The sequence below is a fragment of the Physella acuta genome, unplaced genomic scaffold (assembly GCF_028476545.2).
Source record: "Physella acuta isolate Inbredline_101_S28 unplaced genomic scaffold, ASM2847654v3 ptg000611l, whole genome shotgun sequence".
Classification (NCBI taxonomy): domain Eukaryota; kingdom Metazoa; phylum Mollusca; class Gastropoda; family Physidae; genus Physella; species Physella acuta.
In genome coordinates, this window is record NW_026732130.1 from 107501 (window position 1) to 134187 (window position 26687).

Below are 26687 nucleotides of genomic sequence, written 5' to 3' on the forward strand. Positions count from 1 at the left end.
TCCCTCATTTTTAATGCATTATTACATGAAAGCTTGTTATTAAATAGTTTTTAAGCAATTTTTTTTTACTTTCAGAAAAATGTAGCTAGCTGAAGTATTCTTTATAAGATGTATTGTTTATGATTTATGTTTTTTTTCCTTGACAATATCGTCACGGAACATGGAAATAAAGTATTGAACAGCTGTGTAGTTATAAGTGTAGCTCTTCTGCATTGTGTCGCTAAAATAGTAGCAAATATATGTTTCAAGACTATCAGAATATGATTCCATTAGGACCTAACGCATAAAAAATATTTACTCTCGTCCAAAAAAGTCGTTACCCATATCTGTGGGGGTTTTTTCGTATCACGTAATAAAAATCCAACCCAATGATCCCACTGCCTTAAAAGGACATCTCATTATAGCCTCAATACTAACCTCCCCCCCCCCCTCTCTCTCTCTCTCTCTCTCTCTCTCTCTCTCTCTCTCTCTCTCTCTCTCTCTCTCTGAGATTTTTTTATTTTTTTATTTTTTTTTTGAAGTTGCATTAATCCTTTTTAACCTATTTAATTTCTTTTATTAAAGGGAAACAACCACAAAAATACCAGATAATATCGCACCGGTTACCTTTTCGCAATCGTTAATTTCTACATAATGAGAATTTTTTTTTAGCAAATCCGATGTAAAATTGAGTACATTGATACACTTAAAATTAAAATTGTTTTATGAATCGAACCTTGACTTCACATTTCCCACCCCGCTCTGTTTTATATTGTGTCATAATGTGAATCACAGAGCGACTCATTTTGATAGAGACAAGTCGGGTTCCCTAGATGGTTGGGTTGGGTTTTTTTAAACCACTGTTTCTCTGTATGATGAACTCTCGGTTATTGCCTTTCATCCTGATCTTCATTATCATTATTTAATCAAACTTCTTACTTAATTATCATTAATGTGGATTCGAGTCTTACTTCAAAGTTAATTTTTATTGCAAGTTTTAATGAAGAAAATGTCAACTTCTTGATTCAAAGACTATTTCTTACGAACTAGTTGATCGATAGTGTAGGTTTAATGCATGCCGTTTCAACGTACCCAAATCAACCCACAATGTATCAATACTTAATCACTTTAATTTCTTTTTTTTTAAACAACGCACTCGGCAGCTTGTGTTAAAGTCTAAAAATAACTTTTATTTCTTGCAGATTTTTTTTTAATTTGTTTTTTTTTTTAACTTTCATTTTTCTGGCTACCGAAGAACATTGAAGAACATTAGAAGAACATTAGAAGAACATTAGAAGAACACTAAGACATCTAATGAACTTTATATATCGACTGTATAGGGGACAAATGCAGTCCACTTTTTGTGAAATTAATGCATGCTTATACTTATATTGAAAATAACACTAGTTATCAGAGTACTTATGTTAAACGTCACAAAATTATAATGCTAAAAATTTGTGAACGTTTAAACGTAATAACTTGCAGTATTTTAATATGACAATGATATTTACAAACACACTTTTCTCACGATTATGTTTTTGAACCTACTGTTTTTGTCCTAATACTGTCGATCCATGACGACAGACTGACTTACGACAGGGGAAGCAAGTTAGATAAAAGATTATAAAAACCTGGTCACTAAGTTACTTGCGACAAAAACTTGGGACTTCAGTGAATGTCGACTTGACAAGTACTTGACAACTGTGTTAACTTCATTTCAACACGAACCAGGCAACTATGTTAACCATATAAACACGAACCTGCCTACTATGTTAACTTAATATCAAAAATATCCTACCTGCAAATATTATGAATACATTTCAGGACATATTTGGCACCTATGTTAAAAATGTTTAACACAAACCAGACAAGTATGTTAACTTTATTTTAACACAAACCAGACAAGTATGTTAACTTTATTCTAACACAGACCAGACTAATATGTTAACTTTATTCTAACACAAACCAGACAAGTATGTTAACTTTATTCTAACACAAACCAGACTAATATATTAACTTTTGTTCTAACACAAACCAGACAAGTATGTTAACTTTATTCTAACACAAACCAGACAAGTATGTTAACTTTATTCTAACACAAACCAGACTAATATGTTACCTTTATTCTAACACAAACCAGACAAGTATGTTAACTTTATTCTAACACAAACCAGACAAGTATGTTAACTTTATTCCAACACAAACCCGACAAGTATGTTAACTTTATTCCAACACAAACCAGACAAGTATGTTAACTTTATCCCAACACAAACCAGACAAGTATGTTAACTTTATCCCAACACAAACCAGACAAGTATGTTAACTTTATTCTAATACAAACCAGACAAGTATGTTAACTTTATTCTAACACAAACCAGAGTAATATGTTAACTTTATTCCAACACAAACCAGACAAGTATGTTAACTTTATCCCAACACAAACCAGTCAAGTATGTTAACTTTATCCCAACATAAACCAGACAAGTATGTTAACTTTATCCCAACACAAACCAGACAAGTATGTTAACTTTATTCCAACACAAACCCGACAAGTATGTTAACTTTATTCCAACACAAACCAGACAAGTATGTTAACTTTATTCTAATACAAACCAGACAAGTATGTTAACTTTATTCTAACACAAACCAGAGTAATATGTTAACTTTATTCTAACACAAACCAGACAAGTATGTTAACTTTATCCCAACACAAACCAGACAAGTATGTTAACTATATTCCAACACAAACCAGACAAGTATGTTAACTTTATCCCAACACAAACCAGACAAGTATGTTAACTATATTCCAACACAAACCAGACAAGTATGTTAACTTTATCCCAACACAAACCAGTCAAGTATGTTAACTTTATCCCAACATAAACCAGACAAGTATGTTAACTTTATCCCAACACAAACCAGACAAGTATGTTAACTATATTCCAACACAAACCAGACAAGTATGTTAACTTTATCCCAACACAAACCAGTCAAGTATGTTAACTTTATCCCAACACAAACCAGACAAGTATGTTAACTTTATCCCAACACAAACCAGACAAGTATGTTAACTTTATCCCAACACAAACCAGACAAGTATGTTAACTTTATTCCAACACAAACCAGACAAGTATGTTAACTTTATTCCAACACAAACCAGACAAGTATGTTAACTTTATTCCAACACAAACCAGACAAGTATGTTAACTTTATTCCAACACAAACCAGACAAGTATGTTAACTTTATCCCAACACAAACCAGACAAGTATGTTAACTTTATCCCAACACAAACCAGACAAGTATGTTAACTTTATTCCAACACAAACCAGACAAGTATGTTAACTTTATCCCAACACAAACCAGACAAGTATGTTAACTTTATCCCAACACAAACCAGACAAGTATGTTAACTTTATCCCAACACAAACCAGACAAGTATGTTAACTTTATTCCAACACAAACCAGACAAGTATGTTAACTTTATCCCAACACAAACCAGACAAGTATGTTAACTATATTCCAACACAAACCAGACAAGTATGTTAACTTTATCCCAACACAAACCAGACAAGTATGTTAACTATATTCCAACACAAACCAGACAAGTATGTTAACTTTATCCCAACACAAACCAGTCAAGTATGTTAACTTTATCCCAACATAAACCAGACAAGTATGTTAACTTTATCCCAACACAAACCAGACAAGTATGTTAACTATATTCCAACACAAACCAGACAAGTATGTTAACTTTATCCCAACACAAACCAGTCAAGTATGTTAACTTTATCCCAACACAAACCAGACAAGTATGTTAACTTTATCCCAACACAAACCAGACAAGTATGTTAACTTTATCCCAACACAAACCAGACAAGTATGTTAACTTTATTCCAACACAAACCAGACAAGTATGTTAACTTTATTCCAACACAAACCAGACAAGTATGTTAACTTTATTTCCAACACAAACCAGACAAACTAACTTAACATCGTCTAGACAAAACTCTGGTCGCTGTGAGACGTCTCCACGTCAGCCACGAGTCTAGACGTGATCGAAACTTTCACCAAACGTGTACTTTAAAATTAAATTCGCCAGTACCAGACTAAGTAAACCCCCCCTCCTCACCCTCCCCTCCTCAATACGACTCCTATCGTCACCCAATTTTTTTTTTATTTTTATTTTTTTTTTTAAACGGTGAAAACGTTGCTAGGTAAAGAACATCGATTTTGACAGTTTCAGTCTACGTATTTAAAAAATTATCTTAATATAACTCTCGAAACAAAAAGTAATACAAAATTAAATTACAATTACATTATTGGATATACGAGCCGACCCGCGGCGTAGCGTACACCGAAATTTAGTGACGGGTGAAGACTTCATGAAAGACACAGTTGTCCAAATGGGGTGGGTGGGTTCACACTGTTGCGCATGCCTGGAGAACGAGGGAAGGGGTGGGAGGAGGGTTAGATAGTCGGCTGCGTGCATGGTGTCCTGCATGGTTGGGCGACGTAGAAAATTTTAAATATAATTTTAAAGTAGACTAAATTTATAGAATACTTCCTCTAGATACCATTACAACTGCAGGTCAGATAGAAATGGTATTACATTAGTTTTTTAAACCCCTGAATTTTTCTTTTTCACAAACCAAATAAGCAGCGTCTTGCGCCTGCCCAAAAAAATTACTCTCAATCCAAACTACCAAACAAAACGAAACAAGACGAGACGAAACACAACGAAATAATACGAAACAAAACGAAATAAGACGAAATAAAACGAAACAAGACGAAACAAGACGAAACAAGACTAACGTAGAATTGGATTCACTTATAGAGTAGAAACGTATTGTGACCATCACGTATGGACTCACCGGCTACATCCGTGAACACTATCGTCGGCACGTGCTCAAATCACGGCGCGCGCAGCTAAAAATATCCAGACTGTATCAAGACGGGGTAGGATGAAAGCGGAAACGTGGGTAGTTGGGGTGTAGTTGGTAAACCTGGGGCTTTGGGGATACACAGAGGAAATTATAAATAAACTCTATAGAGTTATTCAATTTCATATGACGGGGACCGCTGGGTACGAATGTTCTAGAAGTTTTTGTTCTGTGTTTCGTTTAGAGACGCATGTCGTACGGACATGCAACTGTATCCAGTATAGTTGTAGTAGTTGTAGTTCGTGTATACTATACGGGTATGCTACTCGATCAAATACGGGTATGCTACTTGTATCAAATGCGGGTACAGTGTTTCTTCCAGACTATTTTCTCCGGGGGGGGGGGGGGCACTTGAAATTTTCGGGGGGGGGGGGGGGGGGGGCGGTAGGCTTTCTTCGGGGGGCGGACACTGTTAAAAGTATATATTTTCTATATAAATTATATAAATTTCATTTCGTTCGGTGGGGGGGGCTTAGCCCCCCCCCCCCCAACCCCCTAAAGAGATACCTGGAAGAAACTTTGTGCGGGTATGCCACTTGTATCAAATATTACCCGTTATGGGCAAGTTTTCTTGCAGCTTGTTTTGAATAGTACTATTATGCATAGCCCCGCATATTTTGCATATGGTCGTCTATAAATGGTAACTCTGCAGTTCTGTATTTGGCCGTCTAAAAATGGTAACTCTGGTGTTCAATACTGGCCGCCTAAAAAATACTTTATAGTTCTGTGCTTAGCCGTCTATAAATGTTAACTCAATAGTTCTTTGATTGGCCGTCTATAACAATTTACATTCTGTATTTGGCCGCCTAAAAAAAAAATTACTTTGTAGTGTAGTTTCGGGCTTAGCCGTCTATAAATGTTAAGTCAATAGTTCTGTGAATATCCGTCTATAACAATTTACTCTGCACTGCAGTTCTGGAATTGACCGTTTATACCAATTTACTCTGCAGTTATGTGAATGGCCGTCTATAACAGTTTACTCTGCACTTCTGTGATTGGCCGTCTATAAAAGTTTACTCTGCACTTCTGTGATTGGCCGTCTAAAAGAAGTAACCCTGTTAATAAAAGTGTGTATGAGTTCCGGACCTCTACCTACACACATAAAGAAAAATATGATATTTCTCTTACGCATGGTACCCATAACCTTTTGTATGTTATTCTTTTTAGGTTTTTTAAATAATAATTCCAGGGAATGAAAAGGAACATGATTAAAAAGACAGAAATTCATTTACAAATTGAACCACTGACATTTTATATGTAGAAAATCTATATGTATAGAAAAAAATGCACATAAGAAAATTAAAATGTAATTCACAATAGCGCTTCAATAAAAGATACAAGCCTTTGATTAAAGCCAAAATCTGAAGTACAATATTAACAATTTTCACATCCTTTTCATGTGAAAGGTGACATTCATTTCCGTTCCATGTCCGGATAATAATTAAAAATCTGGCTCATTCCGGCATCAACAACATGTTTTTTTTTTAACCATCGCGAATCACATTACGAAAGACACCGCCCAAAAAAAAAATGGAGTCTCAAACTCCAGGCTTGAAGGAAAAAGTGGAGAAAAAAAAAACTCTCCGACCAAATTTTTTTTTTCGTGTGTCTTAACGAGTTACTAATGACTTCTAAAAATAGCATCACGTGGTATAATGACTAAAGCTACCATGGACGGGATGTGTCACCTTAAAAATGCCGTCTCACCAAATGGTAACACGATCACCGGCGGTGTGGGGAAAAAATTAATTGTTTCAAGGTTTAATTGATAGATTAGTCTTCCTGTTTTAGTAGTGGTAATGGGATATGTAATTGTAATCAGCCTTTGCTAGCGGTGTATAAAAGTTAAATTTAAAATTTGTAAATCTCTGAATTGAGTCTTTCGCTAAGCTATGTGTATTTCCTTGGCACATTAGAAAAACAAAATAAATATGTTAAAGGTGTTTATTTAAACTATTAATTAACTATAGTACAAATATCACTTTTAAACTATTTAAATAATTTAATACATATGTTAAATTACTTGCTTACGATTGTTAACCCGAGAGGTTAAAGTTCGAATCCCGGGCTCGAGTTTGTAGGATGTCCCTGAGTCCACCCAGCTCTAAAGGGTACCTGACTCATATTAGGGGAGCTGAAGTGTCTTAAAACTATTTCTGCCGAGGTCATTGAAACAGATAAAATCTACTCATCTGCCCCTTGTGTCTTGGGAACGAACAGGAAAATATAATTACGTTAAGTTACCTTAGCTGTATGGACTTAGAAGTTTTAGATTACGTTAAGGTTTGGGCTGTAGGTTAAGGGGTTATTAATAGCATTAACTAGGCCCATAATTCTAACCTTAGTCCTAATTCCAATACCGGAAGAAAAAATTCTCTGGACACTCTACTAACTAATACTATTTCCTTCATAGCATATTTAATCAAACGTGTAATTTAATGAGAAACTCTTACACGCTTGAACTCACCCTAACTAATCCCAAAATTTAACGCCATATTCACACCGAAAGTCAAAAAGTAAAAAAAAAAAAAATTATTAAAAATTTTTCAGCAACCTCACAATATTTTAGTTAAGATAGTAACTAGGAACCTGTTCAAGTCGAATAACTCTTGTCTTGACTTCTGACTAATCAACCTTACCGGGTAGCGCCGCCTGACGCGTCCATTTCACCCTAATGACGTCTTATTTTGTCGACGGCAGGTGGACGAGTGGGTACGTAAGTAGGCGGGTCCGTCTCGCCGGAAGTGCCTCGTTTGCTGGCTTAAATGTCACTAACAAGCGGGAGGGGAGGGGAGGGGGAGAGACAGAAGTCGTCAATTTGTCGCGAAAAGAAGACAAATGTTGAATAATGGATAAGATTTTTGACTGAGGGATCATTTAAATGGCGACATTTTCTCAATTCGACACGGGGATTTATAGATCCAAGTTTTAATGAATCTGCTTAATATTTCAGGCTTTACGAGGTTTTTGTGAAGGCTTCTATTTTTTTAATCAGACAAATGATGTTTAATGACAATTTGAAAAGTTCAGCCTAAGTTTGTTTTTTTTTACCAAAAGTTGATAATGTAAATTATTGTAATACTTTCTTCTTAAGCTAACGTTAAGTGTTCAGTGTTTCTTACAGACTTTTTCTCCGGGGGGGGGGGGGGGGAAGGGGCACTTGAAATTTTCGGGGGGGGGGCGGTCTAAAATTTCCAGGGGGGGGGGGGGGAGCGGACACTGTTAAAAGTATATATAGGCGGGGCGACAGTAGTTAACGTATATATTTTCTATGGGCGGTGACGTGCCCGGGGGAGGGGGGGGGGCTTGGGTGGGGTGGGGGGATACAATGCCCCAGAGATACTATTGTTAGGTAAAGGGTTGGGTTACGGTTAGTTTTGACAATTAGCTGTAAATTGCAATAAAGATATTAAATAACTCATCGGTGATTTGCAAATAAAAAAGTTGATTAGCTTAAGAGATGATCATTGACAATAAAAAAAAAAACGGGAATAGAGAAAATTGAAGCATTTTTAAAAAATCAAGAAGATGGAAATATGCTCTAGTGTTGAAACAAACAACGGATGTGTAGCTCAACATAATATGTAAAATCTCCCAAATGTAATGTTAAAACGCCAACACAACATATGTTATTATAACACCCACATAATTTTGTATTAATATGTTGTAACACTCAACTGTTTTGTGTGACAATGTCATTAGTAGGTTTTTCCAGACTTTTTTCTCCGGGGAGGTGGGGGGGGGGGGCACTTGGAAAAAAATGGGGGGGGGGGTAGGGAGGCGTGCACTGATAAAAGTATATATTTCTAAATATAAATTCTACCTACCCTCCCCCCCTGACTAGATGCCTGGAAGAAGCACTGAATGTCATTACAAGATATGTTATTATAAACCCTACAGTTGTGATGATGTAACTCACACACTTTATCATAACACCCACGTATATTGTTATATTATAACACCCACCAGGTTATATAGCTAGTCTAATATACGCATGCAACTAAACAGATTCTTACACATACAACTACAGATAAACATATATATATATATATATATATATATATATATATATATATATATATATATATATATATATATATATATATATATATATATATATATATATATATATATATATATATATATTCACATTTATATAAACACACATGTACTCATTTACACTCTCGCATATTCACACTTGCAAACACACAAAAATACTCACACTCGCACAAACGTATTTACACACACACACATATTCTTACTTACACATACACATAACATTCTCATGTAAAATCTAAACCATAGGCACGCACGTTCACAAATTCCAATTTTCATAACTGCTTTCTTTTTTTTAAAATTCTCATTTGCGTTGTACTGTCTTTAAATTGCCCACATAGTTTAAAAAAAAATTACATGAGTCTTATCTTGTAATAGAGATATAAGAATTTAAAATGAACCTAGAATCTATGCCTTTTGAATCTAACACTAACTTACAGTAAAGAGGGGAAAAAAAAACTTCATTAGAAATCCAGGGGAAATCACTCCATCAGACAAGAACAAGGAGGTTTTTTTTTAATGAAACAAAAAAGGGGGGCAAATTGCGTTTTAAATTGCAAAGGGAGAGAAGAAATGTATGGCCGTGATGTCAGAGTTGTGGCTCTTTCGAGCTGAAACAAAGTGTTGTATAAAAAATATGAGAACAGGGTGTTATTGCGACGTGTAATGTGCTGGAGGGGTGTGGGGTGGAGAGCGGTGTGGGGGGAACAATTGTGAGAAAGAGTGTCTTTCTTATTTTTTTTATATAATTTATTCTCTTGGATAAAGAGGTACTTTAAATTTCCGAGGGGGGGGGGGGCGAACTTAATATTTCCGAAGGGCTGATATTTTCAATATAAAGTATACTCTTTATCTATTTCGTACGGGTGCGGACGTGCCGCTTCCCCCCCCCCCCCCCCCCCCCCCCACCATTCCCCTATGTTTTGGACCCACCCGGAGAGAAGCCTGAAATAAATTTTGAAGGAAAGGTAGTCGAAGTTTTATTTAGCTGATGTTTTGTAGGTGGTGGAGATGTTGGGATGGGAGGAGGAGGGGGGGGAAGAGACACATGTTGCATACTTTTTCGAGCACCTGTTGTAAGTTCGTGGTTTGGCTTTATACCCATCCCCTCTCTTGGATTTTTTACTACTTCGTATCTACATAAGACAACGTATTTGAGTGAGAGTTAAAAACACTTCTCAACACCAGCTGACACAAGTTCCTTTCCTGCAAAAAATAAAAATTTAAAAAAAAATTTAATTTAAAAATAAATAAAAAATGCTTATTTCGTCCATTCAATTTTTTCTTTAAATTTATCACGCGCCTTAGTCTGCATTTGTTAGATTCGAACTCCGAACGATCCGTGTGAGTGTTAACCCGAGTATCGACACGGACAGCTCACCACTCCACATACCAATAAGCCAGATCTAATCTCAACGAAGTACACACTAATCCAGCTAAACTAATCTACTAATCTCATATCTGATCACATATATCGTAGAGTATATTTTCCCGTATATAAACATATATGTTCCCATATACTCCATCATAGTTTATTAGTTCTCTCTGTTTCGATAAAATCTAGATTCTATATATGAACAACCCTTATACTTCTAGTGCATGGTGTAATAAAGTCTTATTCGCCTCACAGATTCCTTTTAATGTCTCGGAATAACATACGAGTGGAATTTTCAATTTTGCATTTCGTCATATTGCTTCTACATATTTTATGGCTTATTTATTGTTCTCTGTGCAAAACCATATGTGTTTCTTTGGGGAAAAATCATTGTGTATTTACATTTCACTGTTTCTTCTAAAGTTTAATTATTATAAGTATTTTGCCAGTTCGAATTTTTTGCTGTGCTCTTCTTCGTTCTTATTTGTAATATTGGAGGGGATTTCCTCCAATATTATTAAGTATTACAAGTCGATATATTCTGAACTATAAGGCCCTTTGAAACCAAGTTCAGACGGCTTTTTTTGTATGGGTGTTCTTCCGTAGCGTTAGTTTAACCAAGAACATCTGCCCGGGATCCGAACTCGGCTCTTTCGCGTATGCACTAGTGCGCTGTCCCACCCAACAAAGCCATCCTCGCTGTATTGTCTACGACAGCCTTATTAAAAGTGTAGGAGTAGCCAAATACATAACGTTAGACAAAGAGAGAGTGGCCTTGTTGGCTTTCAGAAAAAGTGGCCAAATACAGAAAGTAAAACAAAGAGAGGGTGGCCTAAGAAATAGTTGGGTGTCAGAGTGCCAAGACAGAAGCTTGGTGAAGAATGCTTACAAAAGTGAACACTTCAAAAGTGACCACTGAAAGATGTCACCAAAAATTTCACTCAAAAATAAATTCGCCAAAGAATCATTATCTTTTCCCGTTCGTGCCCAATACACATGGGCAGATGAAGTAGAGTTAATCTGTTTCAGAGACATCAGGATATGAATAGAGTGTGATCAGCACTACGCCAAGTCGCCTTTGATTTCTCTAATGTGAGTTAGGTACCCATCAGAGCTGGGTGGACTCAGGTACGTTCTATTGACGTGAATCCAGATTCAAAATCGACTTTCGAGTTAGCAGTGTACCTCTCTACCGCTAGGCCACGCAGTCCCAGTCATCAAAGAATGGCCTCAGAAAGGATTCACCAAAGAATGGCCTCAGAAATGATTCACCATAGATGGCCTCAGAAAGGATTCACCAAAGAATGGTCTCAGAAAGGATTCACCAAAGAATGGTCTCAGAAAGGGTTCACCAAAGAATGGTCTCAGAAAGGGTTCACCAAAGAATGGTCTCAGAAATGGTTCACCAAAGAATGGCCTCAGAAAGGGTTCACCAAAGAATGGCCTCAGAAAGGGTTCACCAAAGAATGGCCTCAGAAAGGATTCACCATAGATGGCCTCAGAAAAAGGTCATCACTGATTGTCCACTAAAATAAAATCTCAAAAAGAAGATTGCCTTAAAAAGTGTCAACAGGAAAAGTCACCAACAAAAGACCGCTTGAAAATTAACCAAACTTTAGCCACAAAAACAATAACGTTAAAAAAATAACCCATGAAACTAACCATCCTCAAAAACCGTTAAAACAAGTCTCAAACTCCAGACATGCTTCGGTATTATCCAACCCGGCAGCGAGTTTCACAAACTAACGAACACAAATCTCATCTACGCCCATGTTTGTTACTTTATGGGAGAGGAGGGGGGGGGGGTCGCCAATGTCAAGGTCACCGTAATCCCGGAAATCCGACCAAATGACACGCGCAATAAAAACTGAGGTCGCACTCCAATACCTCTCTGAGTGAATCAAAACTTGGTTCAAAACAAAACGCTAACTTTTTTTTTTAAAGAATGCATTGTTTCGTTGTGCTTGGAACGGGAAATAAATCCAACTTATTATTCAGTCCTAGTTTTTTTTCTCGATCCCGCTTGATCAGAGCGCCTTATCGTTGTGGCTAGACTCAATCAATGTTGCAGACGTGAGTCTTAAGACAAGACATAAGGCAATCAGAAATTTTTTAAAAAGTTGTATAGGGGATATGGAAACAAAGAATGTAAAATGAAATTTCGAACAAATGTCTGCCTGTTGAGTTTTGACTTTTAATAAAATTTTAAATAAAAATTGAATTTAGATACACACACATTATAATGATAGATTTTAGCCCGAATCGGGTGGTGACTTTGTTGTGTAGATGTATAATAAATGTTATAATACATTACTTAATGTGGACACGTAAGATCGCACTTTAATATAGTGAATGCTACAGTGGTTTCATTTGGTTGGATGACAACCGCTCACACACACACACACACACATATATATATATACATATATATATATATATATATATATATATATATATATATATATATATATATATATATATATACACATATATATATATGCATATATACATATATACATACATATATATACATATATATTCATATATACATACATATATATACATATATACATATATACATATATATACATATATATATATATATATATATATATATATATATATATATATATATATATATATATATGTATATATGTGTATATTATACATATATATATAAATGTATATATGTATATACATTATTTATATTATATATATATATATTTATATATATATGTACACATTATATATACATGCGTTATATATATTATATACATTGTATATATACAATATGTGTGCGTGTGTAAGCTTGATGAATTGTAAAAAAAAATCCAGGTAAATTGTTTTAGATTTGCCTAAACACTAGGCAACATTTTATTCTTCAGTACAATTATCTACCGAAAGAAGCAGTAGTATTCTCTGATTGGACTAACATTAAGTCGTAAAGACATTATTCAGTGAACCGCAAGCTTACAAATTGTAATTCACCTAAATGTGTCTGTATGTCATATCAAAGTTTTTATATTTTACTCGTTTAGTTCCCAAACCATAACAGCCAGCGTATCCTTGAACTTCTCTCACCAGAAAACGGACCTCCAATTTTCTAGTGCGTCCGCTCTCGTTTTAAAGAAATGAAATCCGTAATTTTGTAGATCATTTCCTACGCAATCAGGGAAAATTTAAAAGAAAATGGAAGTTAAAAACAAGGGCAGGGAAATGTAGGTTAACTTTCATCATCTCCTTGAGAGTTAGCTCCCCGTGTTGTTAACCTAGGGTCGCATTAACCTTTCACATTTTCCACCTCATGAGTTGATAGCATGCTCCAATTGGTTTTTAACAGACAAGTCGTTAACATGCTCCAATTATTTTTTTTTAAGAGAAGTTAACATACTCCAATTATTTTATTAAGAGACAAGTTATTAACATAATCCGATTATTTTTAACAGAAAAAAATGTTAACATTCACAAATTATTTTTAAGAGAAATGTTGTTAACATGTTCCAATTATTTATTAACAGACACATTTTTAACATTCGCCAATTATTTTAAGATACAAGTTGTAAATAAGCAACAGTTGGTCTTACTCTTGATCTCATCATATCCCCACTTTAGAGCAAATCTGCAACAAGGAATCAAATATATACACCGTAAACCCCAAACAACTCCACAATATTCTGCTCACTTACATCCAGTGTTTCTGCTAGACTTTTTTCACCGGGGGGGGGGGGGGGAACCAGTAAAAGTATATGGGGGGGGGGGGGGGGGGGCGGTAGACTTTCTTCGGGGGTGCCAGCCCCCCTGAAGAGACGCCTGGAAGAAACTCTGCTTACATCCTTTCGTCTGGAATTTTACCCTCTACCAAAGTTTAAAAAAACTTTATTTAATTTAAAATGTTTTCAATCAATTTGGGTTATATAATTGTTTTTATTTAAACTCTTATGTACTATTTATATAAAATTCTTGTCAATTATAAATTCGTTATATTTATTTTATGATTTTTTTATTTTTATTTTTTTCGGTGACAGGATTTCATAATTTTAAAAGTTGATAAACTAAAAACACAGGAAAGGTGAACTTTATTTTAATTAATTTGAAAAAATAATAGTATGAGAGAGGAGTGTTGACGTATAGGCTATACTGGACACCGTTATGCCTGCATGTTGTCGGTTGACGTATGTCGGACATGTAAACAGTGTCAAATAAAAACGGTTGTGGTTAATTAAAATTAAACGAAACAAAAATTATTTTCAAAAAAAAAACAGACGTTAACTGCTGCTGAAAATTATTTTGACATTCATGACGTCAAGCCTCGTTTTGGTTGTAGAGTACTTCAACGAAGCACTCTACATTAACTAAATAATTTACTTTTTTGTAATTTTCGCCTTTTTTTCTTAGTTTAAATAATCAAATCGCCACCAAAATGTATAATCTCATGTGTATATCGTGACCTAATCCCTAGCACTAAACCCTAACCTTAACCCAAACCGGCACCTCCAACCATTCACACGAGAGTCCTTTTAAACAAATTGTAAGCTTTGGCTAACAAAAATAACTTCTACTTAGCCAGAATTTAGGGAAAACTCAACTTAAATCTCCATTTTATATTTATTTAACAATCCGGCTTGAAAGTGTTATTTTGTTTTAACAGAAAGAGAACTTCAAATAAAAATTGGTCCCTGAAGATTTGCAACCTTTACTTGGTTGGCATTTCCATAAATTAATCGGATGTATATTTTTTTTTAAATTATAAATATACGATATTGTGAAATGGAAATCACAAGAGCTTAAAAAAAATGCAGGTAAAAAAAAACTAATAGTCTTCTATATGTGCCTTGCAACAATTTATATGGCATTCAGTACTTAAACTTTGAGGAGTTTAAGGCTCATTCAGTTCTCAAGTCTAGAGAGGTCTTTAGGTCGTTCAGTACTCAATTCTAGAGAGGTCTTAAGTTCATTGAACTCTCACTCCTAGATGGGTCTTACTTAAGATGATCGAGCAATTATGAACCCAGATGAAGTAGAATTTATGGTTTGTTAAATCGGCATTTGAAGGCATGGTGTGGTCGGCACTATGCCCAGCCGCCTTTACTTTCCCTAATGTGGTCGGCACTATGCCCAGCCGCCTTTACTTTCCCTAATGTGGTCGGCACTATGCCCAGCCGCCTTTACTTTCCCTAATGTGGTCGGCACTATGCCCAGCCGCCTTTACTTTCCCTAATGTGGTCGGCACTATGCCCAGCCGCCTTTACTTTCCCTAATGTGGTCGGCACTATGCCGAGTCGCGTTTACTTTCCCTAATGTGGTCGGCACTATGCCCAGCCGCCTTTACTTTCCCTAATGTGGTCGGCACTATGCCGAGTCGCGTTTACTTTCCCTAATGTGGTCGGCACTATGCCCAGCCGCCTTAACTTTCCCTAATGGGAGCCTGGTACACATCTGGAACGTTCTGCAGACTTAAATGCTGACCAGGATCCGAACTCGAGACCTTAGAGTTAACAGTCGAGGTACCCATCTTTCTACGGAATCAAATCCTGACCGAGATTCAAACTCAAGACTTTAGAGTTGGCAGTCGAGGTACCCATCTTTCTACAGAATCAAATCCTGACCAGGATCCGAACTCGAGACTTTAGAGTTGGCAGTCGAGGTACCCATCTTTCTACAGAATCAAATTCTGACCGAGATTTGAACTCAAGACTTAAGTGTTTGCAGTCGAGCGCGCTAGTACCCGACCATGCTATTCCATATAACAATCATTTACTTCTCTATAATCCTCACTCTGACCACATCTCTACTTGTACATCTTTTCCAACCGCACTACACAACACCTCTTTACTAAATATAACCACAACAACAACATCTGTCGCTGAAACAGATCCTGTAAACAACCTACAAATTAAATTCCTTTCTGGGTAGAAAAAAAAATTGTCGAATTTAACCACTCCTTTAACAATATTTCTATTTATAGCAAGTAAGTGTTACGTCTCATAATATCGGCCACTTTAGAACTTTTAAATTTATTTTTGTACCATTAATATCCGGTACATCAGGCATTGCCATTTTAATCCTCGCACAAATAACTTGGCTATTTCTGTACTCGTATGTAAATATGAATCAGTGAACTGGTATGGGAAGCTAATTTGGTTTCACTTCTAAAATTGTCTAAGATTGTTTCGTAATTATTATTTTTTTCTGTTTTGTTGACATAGAATTTTAAATAGTCCGAAATAAGTTAATTTGTTTTTGGGTATTTTATATTTGAATAGCTAAAATAAAGATACAGTTTTGGGTGACTGAACTTTTTGGGTTATAACAACATATTAAATGTTAAATTAAGGTTTGGTTAAAGGTTGTTTTTATTTATTAGAACTAAATGGCCGTAAGCTACCCCCTTATCATGTTATACATTTTAGGCTTAAGCTGTTTGTTGTTGTTGTTTTTTTTCTTTAGTCAAAATATGTTCTAACGAGAAAAATAATTCTAATAGTTTTAAAACTAAAATCTAGTTCTTGCTATAAAATAAACCGGGAGTGATCTCCCCTAAACTTTCTCGAATATTCTATTATAAAACTACGTGGGATGGCAACTCGGAATATAGACATGATTTTTGTTTACCTAAACTTTTAAAAATAGAATAAAATCTAGTAGAAAATGTGCATAATTATGCGCAATATTATTAGTACTTTATAAATTTACATGCGTTTTTTGAGAAATAGGAAATAGCGCAAATTAGTACTTCCGGTCAACGGAAATTACTCAAAATTTGACAGAAGGTAGAGAATTAGCTATTTTGCTTACATGTGAAATTTCATTTATCTATCTGAAATAATACTCAAGTTATAGGCTTTTGAAAAATTCAAAGTAGAAAAAGTACCACTTCCGGTTATCGGAAATCGCTCAAAAGTTGATACGGATCTAAAATTGATAAAATACCTATATATGAAATTTCATCAACCTAGCTGTAACGGTACTCAAGTTATCGTGTTTACACAACATACAGACACACACACAGACACAGAGACATACGGACAAGATTGCAAAATTATGTTTTTCCGTATCAGTGAGGTGTAAAACGTCGAGATTTGTAAACATCTCGATTTTTTTTTTTTGCACGATTACAAGACTTTCTCTATACTTCGTATATACGAGAAAGTAAAAAAACAAGATTCCATCAAGACTCCCCATCCCCCACCCTAACGCGTATGTGTTGTAGATAGCCACCCACCCCCCTGTACTAACGTCCCGATACATCGCTGTTGGATACCACAGGACACTACATTAGGCTAATCCCCCCCCCCCTCCCGCTGTATCAGTGATCACACTGGTAGGGTTAACAACCCGATGACCTTGCTTTAAAATCGATTCGTTCCAACAAAAACACGACCGTGGGATTTTTTTTTTAATGTATTTACTCTAGATTTTTGTTTTGGACGACATAAATTGTTGCTGACCTACGGCACCTACATTTGAACCCTGTTTTAAAACTTCTGTATCTGAGTTGGCCCTAGTTAACGAAAACCTACACCTTTTTTAATTGGTTTTAGTTGGCCCTAATTGACAAAACTTAATTGGATTTAGTTGGCCCTAATTGACAAAACTTAATTGGCTTTAGTTGGCCCTAATTGACAAAACACCACACCCCCTTAATTGGCTTTAGTTGACCCTAATTGCCAAAACTTAATTGGCTTTAGTTGGCCCTAATTGACAAAACACCACACCCCCTTAATTGGCTTTAGTTGGCCCTAATTGCCAAAACTTAATTGGCTTTAGTTGGCCCTAATTGACAAAACACCACACCCCCTTAATTGGCTTTAGTTGGCCCTAATTGCCAAAACTTAATTGGCTTTAGTTGGCCCTAATTGACAAAACACCACACCCCCTTAATTGGCTTTAGTTGGCCCTAATTGCCAAAACTTAATTGGCTTTAGTTGGCCCTAATTGACAAAACACCACACCCCCTTAATTGGCTTTAGTTGGCCCTAATTGCCAAAACTTAATTGGCTTTAGTTGGCCCTAATTGACAAAACACCACACCCCTTAATTGGCTTTAGTTGGCCCTAATTGACAAAAACCTACACCTCCATGGTTGGCTTTAGTTGACCGTAATTAAACCCCTACAACCTTTAGCTCTTGTGTTGGCTCTAGTTGGCCCTCATTTACAAAACTCTACGTCTCCCGAGTAGCGCCTGGCTAAACTCTACGGCTTCCGATTAGCCCTTAACAAAAACCCTACGGCTTCCAACTAGCACTTAACAAAAACCCTACGGCTTCCAACTAGCACTTAACAAAAACCCTACGGCTTCCGACTAGCACTTAACAAAAACCCTACGGCTTCCGACTAGCACTTAACAAAAACCCTACGGCTTCCAACTAGCACTTAACAAAAACCCTACGGCTTCCGACTAGCACTTAACAAAAACCCTACGGCTTCCAACTAGCACTTAACAAAAACCCTACGGCTTCCGACTAGCACTTAACAAAAACCCTACGGCTCCCGACTAGCACTTAACAAAAACCCTACGGCTTCCGACTAGCACTTAACAAAAACCCTACGGCTCCCGACTAGCACTTAACAAAAACCCTACGGCTTCCGACTAGCACTTAACAAAAACCCTACGGCTTCCAACTAGCACTTAACAAAAACCCTACGGCTTCCGACTAGCACTTAACAAAAACCCTACGGCTTCCGACTAGCAAGTAACAAAAACCCTACGGCTTCCAACTAGCACTTAACAAAAACCCTACGGCTTCCGACTAGCAAGTAACAAAAACCCTACGGCTTCCAACTAGCACTTAACAAAAAACCCTACGGCTTCCGACTAGCACTTAACAAAAACCCTACGGCTTCCGACTAGCACTTAACAAAAACCCTACGGCTTCCGAGTAACAGTTGACAAAACTTTACGGCTTACGAGTAACACTTTACAAAAGTCTACGGCTCCTTGGCTCTAGTTTTTAAAACTCTACGGCTCCTTTGCTCTAGTTGTAAAACCTCTACAGCTCATCATTAGGACCAATGTCCTGTAGGACATCTAGCCGCAGCCCATCTTCCGTGGCTGCAGTTAATTGCGTGTCAATGTTTGTAGATAAACACAGAACGAGAAAACACGAGAAACTGCGAGGTGAACCGGGACAGGAAACATGGCCGGATGTGATGTAATGCACATGTTTCGATGATTAGCCCATATCAATGATCCGCGAAGTTTTTTTATTTTTATTTTATTTTTTAAAATGAGAAAACTTCCTATTACATCAGAAAAAGTGAAATTTCTAACTTGAAAAAAAAAACATCGCGAATCAAAGCACGCGAAACGCCTACGTTTAAAATCGAAAGCTTGGGAGATGAGAGAGTTATTAGGAACAGATTGTTTATTGTTGTGTTGCTAGGTAACCACATGACTTTTAGAAATGAAGATGTTTGGAGTACAGGAAATATAAACTCCTAATTCGCTTTAACATTATATTACGGTCACTGTACGCGGTTCTTAAGGCTGGATGCTTTATGTCCTATCAGCAATATCACTATGCAGGGCATATATATATATATATATATATATATATATATATATATATATATATATATATATATATATATATATCGACCTTTTGGCGACATCAGCCATTACTACAACTGACCTACACCCACCACACAGTTTTGTTAAAGAGCCGAGTACCGGGGCAGCTCCGGTACTTACCTATTGGTGATCAGAGTATGCCTGTATCGATCTACTTGGTTGTCGGCTGCTCCTGACAGATGCCAACTTCCACGATGTCGCGTGAATGGCAGACGACAGAATTCAATCAGGCGCCATGCAAGGGAACCAGGGAACAGTTTGGGAACAGAAAGGGAACTCCACGCCTTTTTGAACAGGGGAGGCGTGGACTTTACACCAGTCCTTTTTCACAATGGCTTCGGTATCGTCTAGAAAGTCAGATTTAGAGTAGAAACGAGTAGCTTCCCCTTTTATAATTATTTAATCCAAAGGTCGACCATCTTTTGGAATTACGTGTCGTTTTAAAAACATTATAAATATTTTTTTAAAATACTGATTTGAATTGTATACATTTAAAACTTAACGTTATATATAGAGAATTTAAAAATTCCTGCTGTTCAAAAAAATCTATAGGCCTACTTCAAGAAAAAAGTGTCGATTTTCTTTTGAAAGAGTGACCTTGAGAGGCGCCAGATTCAGTTTCCGATTATACTTTTTAAAATAATGCAACACTAAAACAGTGTAGTACGCTACCTGGCTAAAATGAAATCAAAAAGATTATTTTAACTTATTTCTATAATACTAAAGCGAACGTGCAAGGCAAACTGACGCTGTCAATTACAAGTTTGAGGCGGAAATAAAAGAAAGAAAAAACCGGGAGTGATCTCCCCTAAACTTTCTCGAATATTCTTCTATGAAACAACAGGGGATGGCAACTCGGGATATAGACATGATTTTTAATCCATTTTAAATACTTAAACTTTTTAAAATAGAATAAAGTCTCATAGAAAAAAAATAATTGCACACCAATAGATCATTGGTATTTTTAAAATATATAGGCCTACTTCGACCAGCATTCGCTGGAAGTTTCAACAACCCCTCTGAAGTTTCAAGTGCACCCCCACCCCACCTCCAAGTGAGATAACTCTGAAAGAATCCCTGACTCTCATTCCACGTACTAATATACCATCCATCCCAGTCAAATTGCGTTAATGTATTACTACTTACCAGTTAATTACCAGTGCCGCATTACCAGTTTCGAATTTGGCTGACTGGGCAGTTTCGTCCCATATATTACTCACCTGAGTGCTAGTGTGTGGGTGTGTGGGGGTAGAGTGGTAGGGCGAGGGGGAAGAGGTTGTCACGTGACCAACTTTGTGGGCGTCCATGCCTGCATATTAAGCCCATTAGAGCGGGGCTCCGAGGAATCAAACCGAATGTCACAGATGTCATTTAAGTGTGTGACATCGTCCCACCGTGGAACGATGGCATGTCACGCGGCCTGGTAATGCACGCTGGGCACGTGACCGGAACTGATGTGTAACGAGGACGAGGGTGTGTGTGGATGGGGGGTGGGGGTCGGAACCGGAAGTTAAGTTGTTGGTATATAATTACGTAACAGCATGCTGAATCGTACATCGAAAACGTCATCATTGATACGTTGTCATGGCAAAACCGTTATCACTACCTTAACCCTACACAATTCCATACAGACACACACACACACACACACACACATATATATATATATATATATATATATATATATATATACATATATATATATATATATATATATATATATATATAATGTATATATATATATATATGTATATATATATATATGTATATATATATATATATGTATATATATGTATATACTTCTCTATCCTATATCCCATGTTAAAATCTTAATTGTTTTGTCAAAAGAAAAGTTTTAAAGTGTGAAAGTTCTAACATTATTTTTTTTAAACTTTCCAAAACTGTCCAGAAAGATACAGCGTAATAAACATGACGTATCGATTTGCAAAAATACATGGACAGATATTAGCTGGCGATAGAGCTTCGATCGGCAAATGATGAAAAGTTCTCTGATTTGATATATGGCGGGGCGGGGAAGGGGGGATGACAAGAACCGTAACTCCCAACGTGAGGTTTGAAGTTGTCTCCCATGATGCAGACGTTTCGACATGAGCAGGCGACTTGATGTTTTCCAGAGATTATGTCAGGGTTTTACAAGCAGCGATGAACTTGCTTTGTATGAAAGTTCTATTTTTTTTTTTAATCTGGATTTCTGCTGTACTTTTCCGGTTAATCATTTTTAAATTGTTGTTGTATCCTATACGCCATAAAGCAAATTGATAACAGCTACTTATAGATTGTCTTTGCGGGTCTCAATAAGTGTTCGCATTGCACACTATCTTTTTATAAAAATACTTTTTATCATACAGCAAAAATATGTATATTCTTGTCATACCAAAGCTTACACACACATACACAGAGGCGTAGCGACCCTTCCCGGCGCCCGGGGCGAACTTTCAATTTGGCGCCCCCCCCCCCCCCGCTTATATATATATATATATATATATATATATATATATATATATATATATATATATATATATATATATGTGTGTGTGTGTGTGTGTGTGTATAATTATGTGTGTGTGATAGTGTGTTTATATATAAGCTTGTGTGTGGGTAAGAGTGTATTTGTGTGTGTAAGCGTGTGTGTAAGCGTGTATGCTACAGTCCGGACAAGGTTTAATAATTACATTGTATGATTTTCATTCCTTAAAACTTTACGACAATTTAATTCCCATTAAGATGCGTTTAACTTTTTTTGCGAAAGATTAGTAATGTCAGTAAAAACAAATAAGCCTGATCTGTGTTAGAGGGTAGTTTGTAGCTAACGCTAATATGTTTAGACCAGCCTTTTATGTTCTAGTTTTGAACGATCTCTGTTGTGATATGGTACATATTGGATTCGAAGTTTGTTAGATTAAGGACACACAAGTGACATACAAGAAGAAGTTATCAGAAATATTTATTGTTCACATTGGAATACGACATGGGTATTTCGTTGATTGGTTGATGGTATGACAAAACAAGCTAGAGAAAACAAACTGGAATCCAACGGATGTTAACAGCTCGTAGTCTTGGATTTCGCAGATTTGCCCTGCCTTCTCGCACACAGTTTCTTCCAGGCATCTTTTCGGGGGGGCGAAGCCCCCCGGAAAAATTTTTACGCCCCCCCGAACGAAATGAAATTTATATAATTTATATATAGAAAATATATACTTTTAACAGTGTCCGCCCCCCCCCCCCCGAAGAAAGTTTACCGCCTCCCCCCTCCCCCCGAAGATTTCAAGTGCCCCCCCGGAGAAAAAAGTCTGGAAGAAACACTGATCAAAAGTATCTGATCTCTCACGTTGAAGTTGAGAGAATCGTAAGAATCTTACAAAGAACTAGTCGCGTCTTTTTTTTTAACAAAACTGGCTATTGAAATTGTACATTACGCGTTAATACACTTGGTTTCTTTACTAAGTGTTAATAGAGTTATCTACTCACCAATCCAGTACAAATACTTGCGATTTTTGTTAGCGAAAAAAGCGCCCCCCCCCCCCACCCCCACACACACTCATCACAACCATCTTGGACAAAGTTTGTAGAGCGGTTTTTAACGTAACTAACTTTTTTTTAAAAAATGTTACACAATTATACAATGCACAGTACAATTCGTTTCTTTCTGAGAGCTAAAGGTTGTTTACTCAGAATCCTGTGTAATTTTGCTATTTTATTTAGCCTAAAAGCGCCCCCCTGCACCATCTTGATAAAAGTCACTAACGTATTTTACAGTTCAACAATCGTACAATACGTTTTAATACAATTGGTTTCTTTTAATAGTGGTAACGTTTATCGACTCAACAATCTAGTGTAAATTCTTCCGTTTTAAGTCTCGAAAAAGCGCCCCCCCCCCCCCCCATCTAGGAAAAGCTTCAAAGAGGTTTTGCCGGTCACTGTTTCTTAAGAGTATATGTTTTACATTAAGAAATCAAGATAGAAAACAGTTAAATCAGTATGTAAATGCGTGTAGCCATTATATTTCTTAACTTAGACAGTTTATAATTCAAAACTGCAGCATAAAATCAGCTTTAAAAAATTTTTCCCACCCCTTTTGGCGCCCCCATAGGGTCGGCGCCCGGGGCGGCCGCCCCCCCCCCGCCCCCCCCTAGCTACGCCTCTGCACATACATACAAAGAGAAGAGATTATCTGTTTTATAGTGTGTTTAAGGAGACTATATAGTGATTCTTCCGTCTTTTTCTATTTTTATGTGTCGGTTTTCAATCAATTGGCAATATATATATATATATATATATATATATATATATATATATATATATATATATATATATATATATATATATATATATATATATATATGCTTATGTATACACTATGAAATGCAACAAATAATTGTTTGTTATTCTGTCTCCTAGGTTACGGCCACAGCACCCCCCAGACGATAGGTGGCAAGGTGTTCTGCATGTTCTACGCCCTGTCCGGCATCCCCTTGTGTATCGTCATGTTCCAGAGCGTGGGCGAGCGCCTCAACACCTTCGTCACGTTCCTGGTCAAACACATCCGGAAATGTTTCCGGATGAAGAACACCGAGGTCTCCCAGACCCATCTCATCTTCATCGCCATGAACCTCTCCACCATCGTCCTCACGTCGGGGGCGGCCATTTTTTCCTACTTCGAGAACTGGCCGTATATCGATTCGTTCTACTACTGTTTCATCACGCTGACCACCATAGGTTTCGGCGATTTCGTTGCCTTGCAGCGGGACAACATGCTGACCAATCAGCCGCATTACGTGACATTCTGTTTAATATTCATCCTCTTCGGTTTGACTGTGATTTCCGCTGCGATGAACCTCCTCATTCTTCGCTTTCTTACCATGAACACCGTCGACGAAAAACGGGAAGAAATGGAAGCCGCCGCCGCCGCCAGGGGCGCTGTCAGGTTGGACGGTGACGTCATCACGGCCAACGGAAGTGTGGTTTCCGGCGCGCAGGAAACCCCCGAGTACAATGACCTAATTTCGGTGTGTTCGTGCTCGTGTTACAATCTCCGCTCCCGGGGGAAGCCCAGGTACTCGGTGACTCGGGCACCCGGGAAGATTTCGCACCTACTTCCAATGCAAGCCTCTTCCACCAAGGAGGACAATCACAGCTGCACTGAGGACAGTGCGTCGTTCATTCAGTGGCAGAATCTGGGAAAGAAACGGGCTTCTATTTGATGTCTTTTCAGCTGTTAATAATTTTTTTTTTGTTTTTCTAATGTTGATGTGTTAAGTTTGTTGATTAAGAACTGTTGATTTTGTTGTTTGTGTTACAACTTGAAGAATAGAAACACTTTTTTTTACATTTGAAATAAAACACAACACAATCATGTTTAACCCTTTGCATACTGCCATATTTTATTCAGTGTAACACGTCAAGAATGTTTTTAGCTGCTTAAATAAAAGTCAAAACAATCACAAAAGAACGTAGAGTATATAAAGAAATGTTATTTGAAGCTATTGATTAACTTATAGTTTCCCAGCAACCTGCCTAAATTACTACTGCCCCCCTTCCGCACCCCCATGCGACGCCACGACTATCAAAACAAACTAGCCTGTTGAGAGAGTGATCTTATTTTCTTAAACTAACCACCCACACACTTCGCCCGGTGCCAATTAAGTTTTAAATTAATTATCAACTAAATTAATTAATAGGTTGGATACTGCTTTGAATTCCCAAAAACAGAAATACGTTAGCCACATAACACTAACTAGATCTAGTTAATACATTAACTAGGCACCCCTATCTATATAAAAATACATTTTTAATGTATAAGTTAAATCGGGAGGAAGAGGGCAGAGACAGGTATTTGCAACTGCAAGGTTTGACACTGGAACCTCGTCAGCCTACAAAACACACTAGCAAACTGCCCTTATATTTGAAGCAGTTTTTCTGTAAAGTTTCCAGCGTCAGTCTTCTTCTTCCCAAACAAGTTTGTTTAACCTAGAGCCCGCCTTCCTAAACAAACAGACCAGGAAAACTCAGAAAAAAATTATCTCCCTTTAACATCACCACCTTCAACTTTTGATAGTTGCCTCCCTTTGATGAAAATCTTTTTTAAAAAACTGCACCATCATTTAACGAATCAATGTTCGAACGTCACTATCATAAATCTACTCTCGTTTTGATCTCTCCCCTGTGTGGTTTGAGAGTGATCTCCCTTAGATATCTCAAAAGATTATTTTAAAATATAGGCCTGTCCGGACTTAAGTGAAAGAGAATGCGTCTTTTTATAGGTTTAAGCGTATAAATATGTTTACATTGACTGAATGCACTATCACTATAATTATGTTATGTAGGGGGGAAAAAACAAGCAAAACATTTAGTTTATATAGATGTAGTAATGTTTTGTATAGTAAAATGTACACTCTCTAGGCCCAACAATTTATTTATAACACAACATTAGAACTAGGGTTATATAATATACATTGTAAACCATTTTTTTTCAGTTTGTTTGAAAATGGGGGGGGGGGGGGAATGCTTCATTTTTTTTTTTATAACAGTTCAGTTAATTAGAGTTGTCTCTGTAGAAAATATGAATAGGCCAAGTGAAGTAACATTTTTTTAAAAGTCTGTATACTATATGCCTGTATTTTGAATCCAAAGTCAGTGGAACATCACTGAGTCCATCTAGATCTGATGGGTACTTTACTTTAGGGAAAGTAAAGGCAGCTGGGTATAGTGCTGATCACACAATACCTTCATAGACAGAGGTCACA

The 26687-nt window shown here is 36.8% G+C and overlaps 1 protein-coding gene across 1 annotated transcript in view; it reads left to right on the plus strand.

Annotated features, from left to right (window-relative positions):
- The window catches only part of LOC131947892 (two pore potassium channel protein sup-9-like), a 105096-nt gene extending 78803 nt beyond the window's left edge, over positions 1–26293 (plus strand). The window contains exon 2 of the mRNA XM_059309281.1: positions 24343–26293. Within this exon, the coding sequence (XP_059165264.1) occupies positions 24343–25145 (803 nt within the window). The 3' untranslated portion in view covers positions 25146–26293. The remainder of the gene's footprint in view (positions 1–24342) is intronic.
- Positions 26294–26687: the final 394 nt, after the last annotated feature.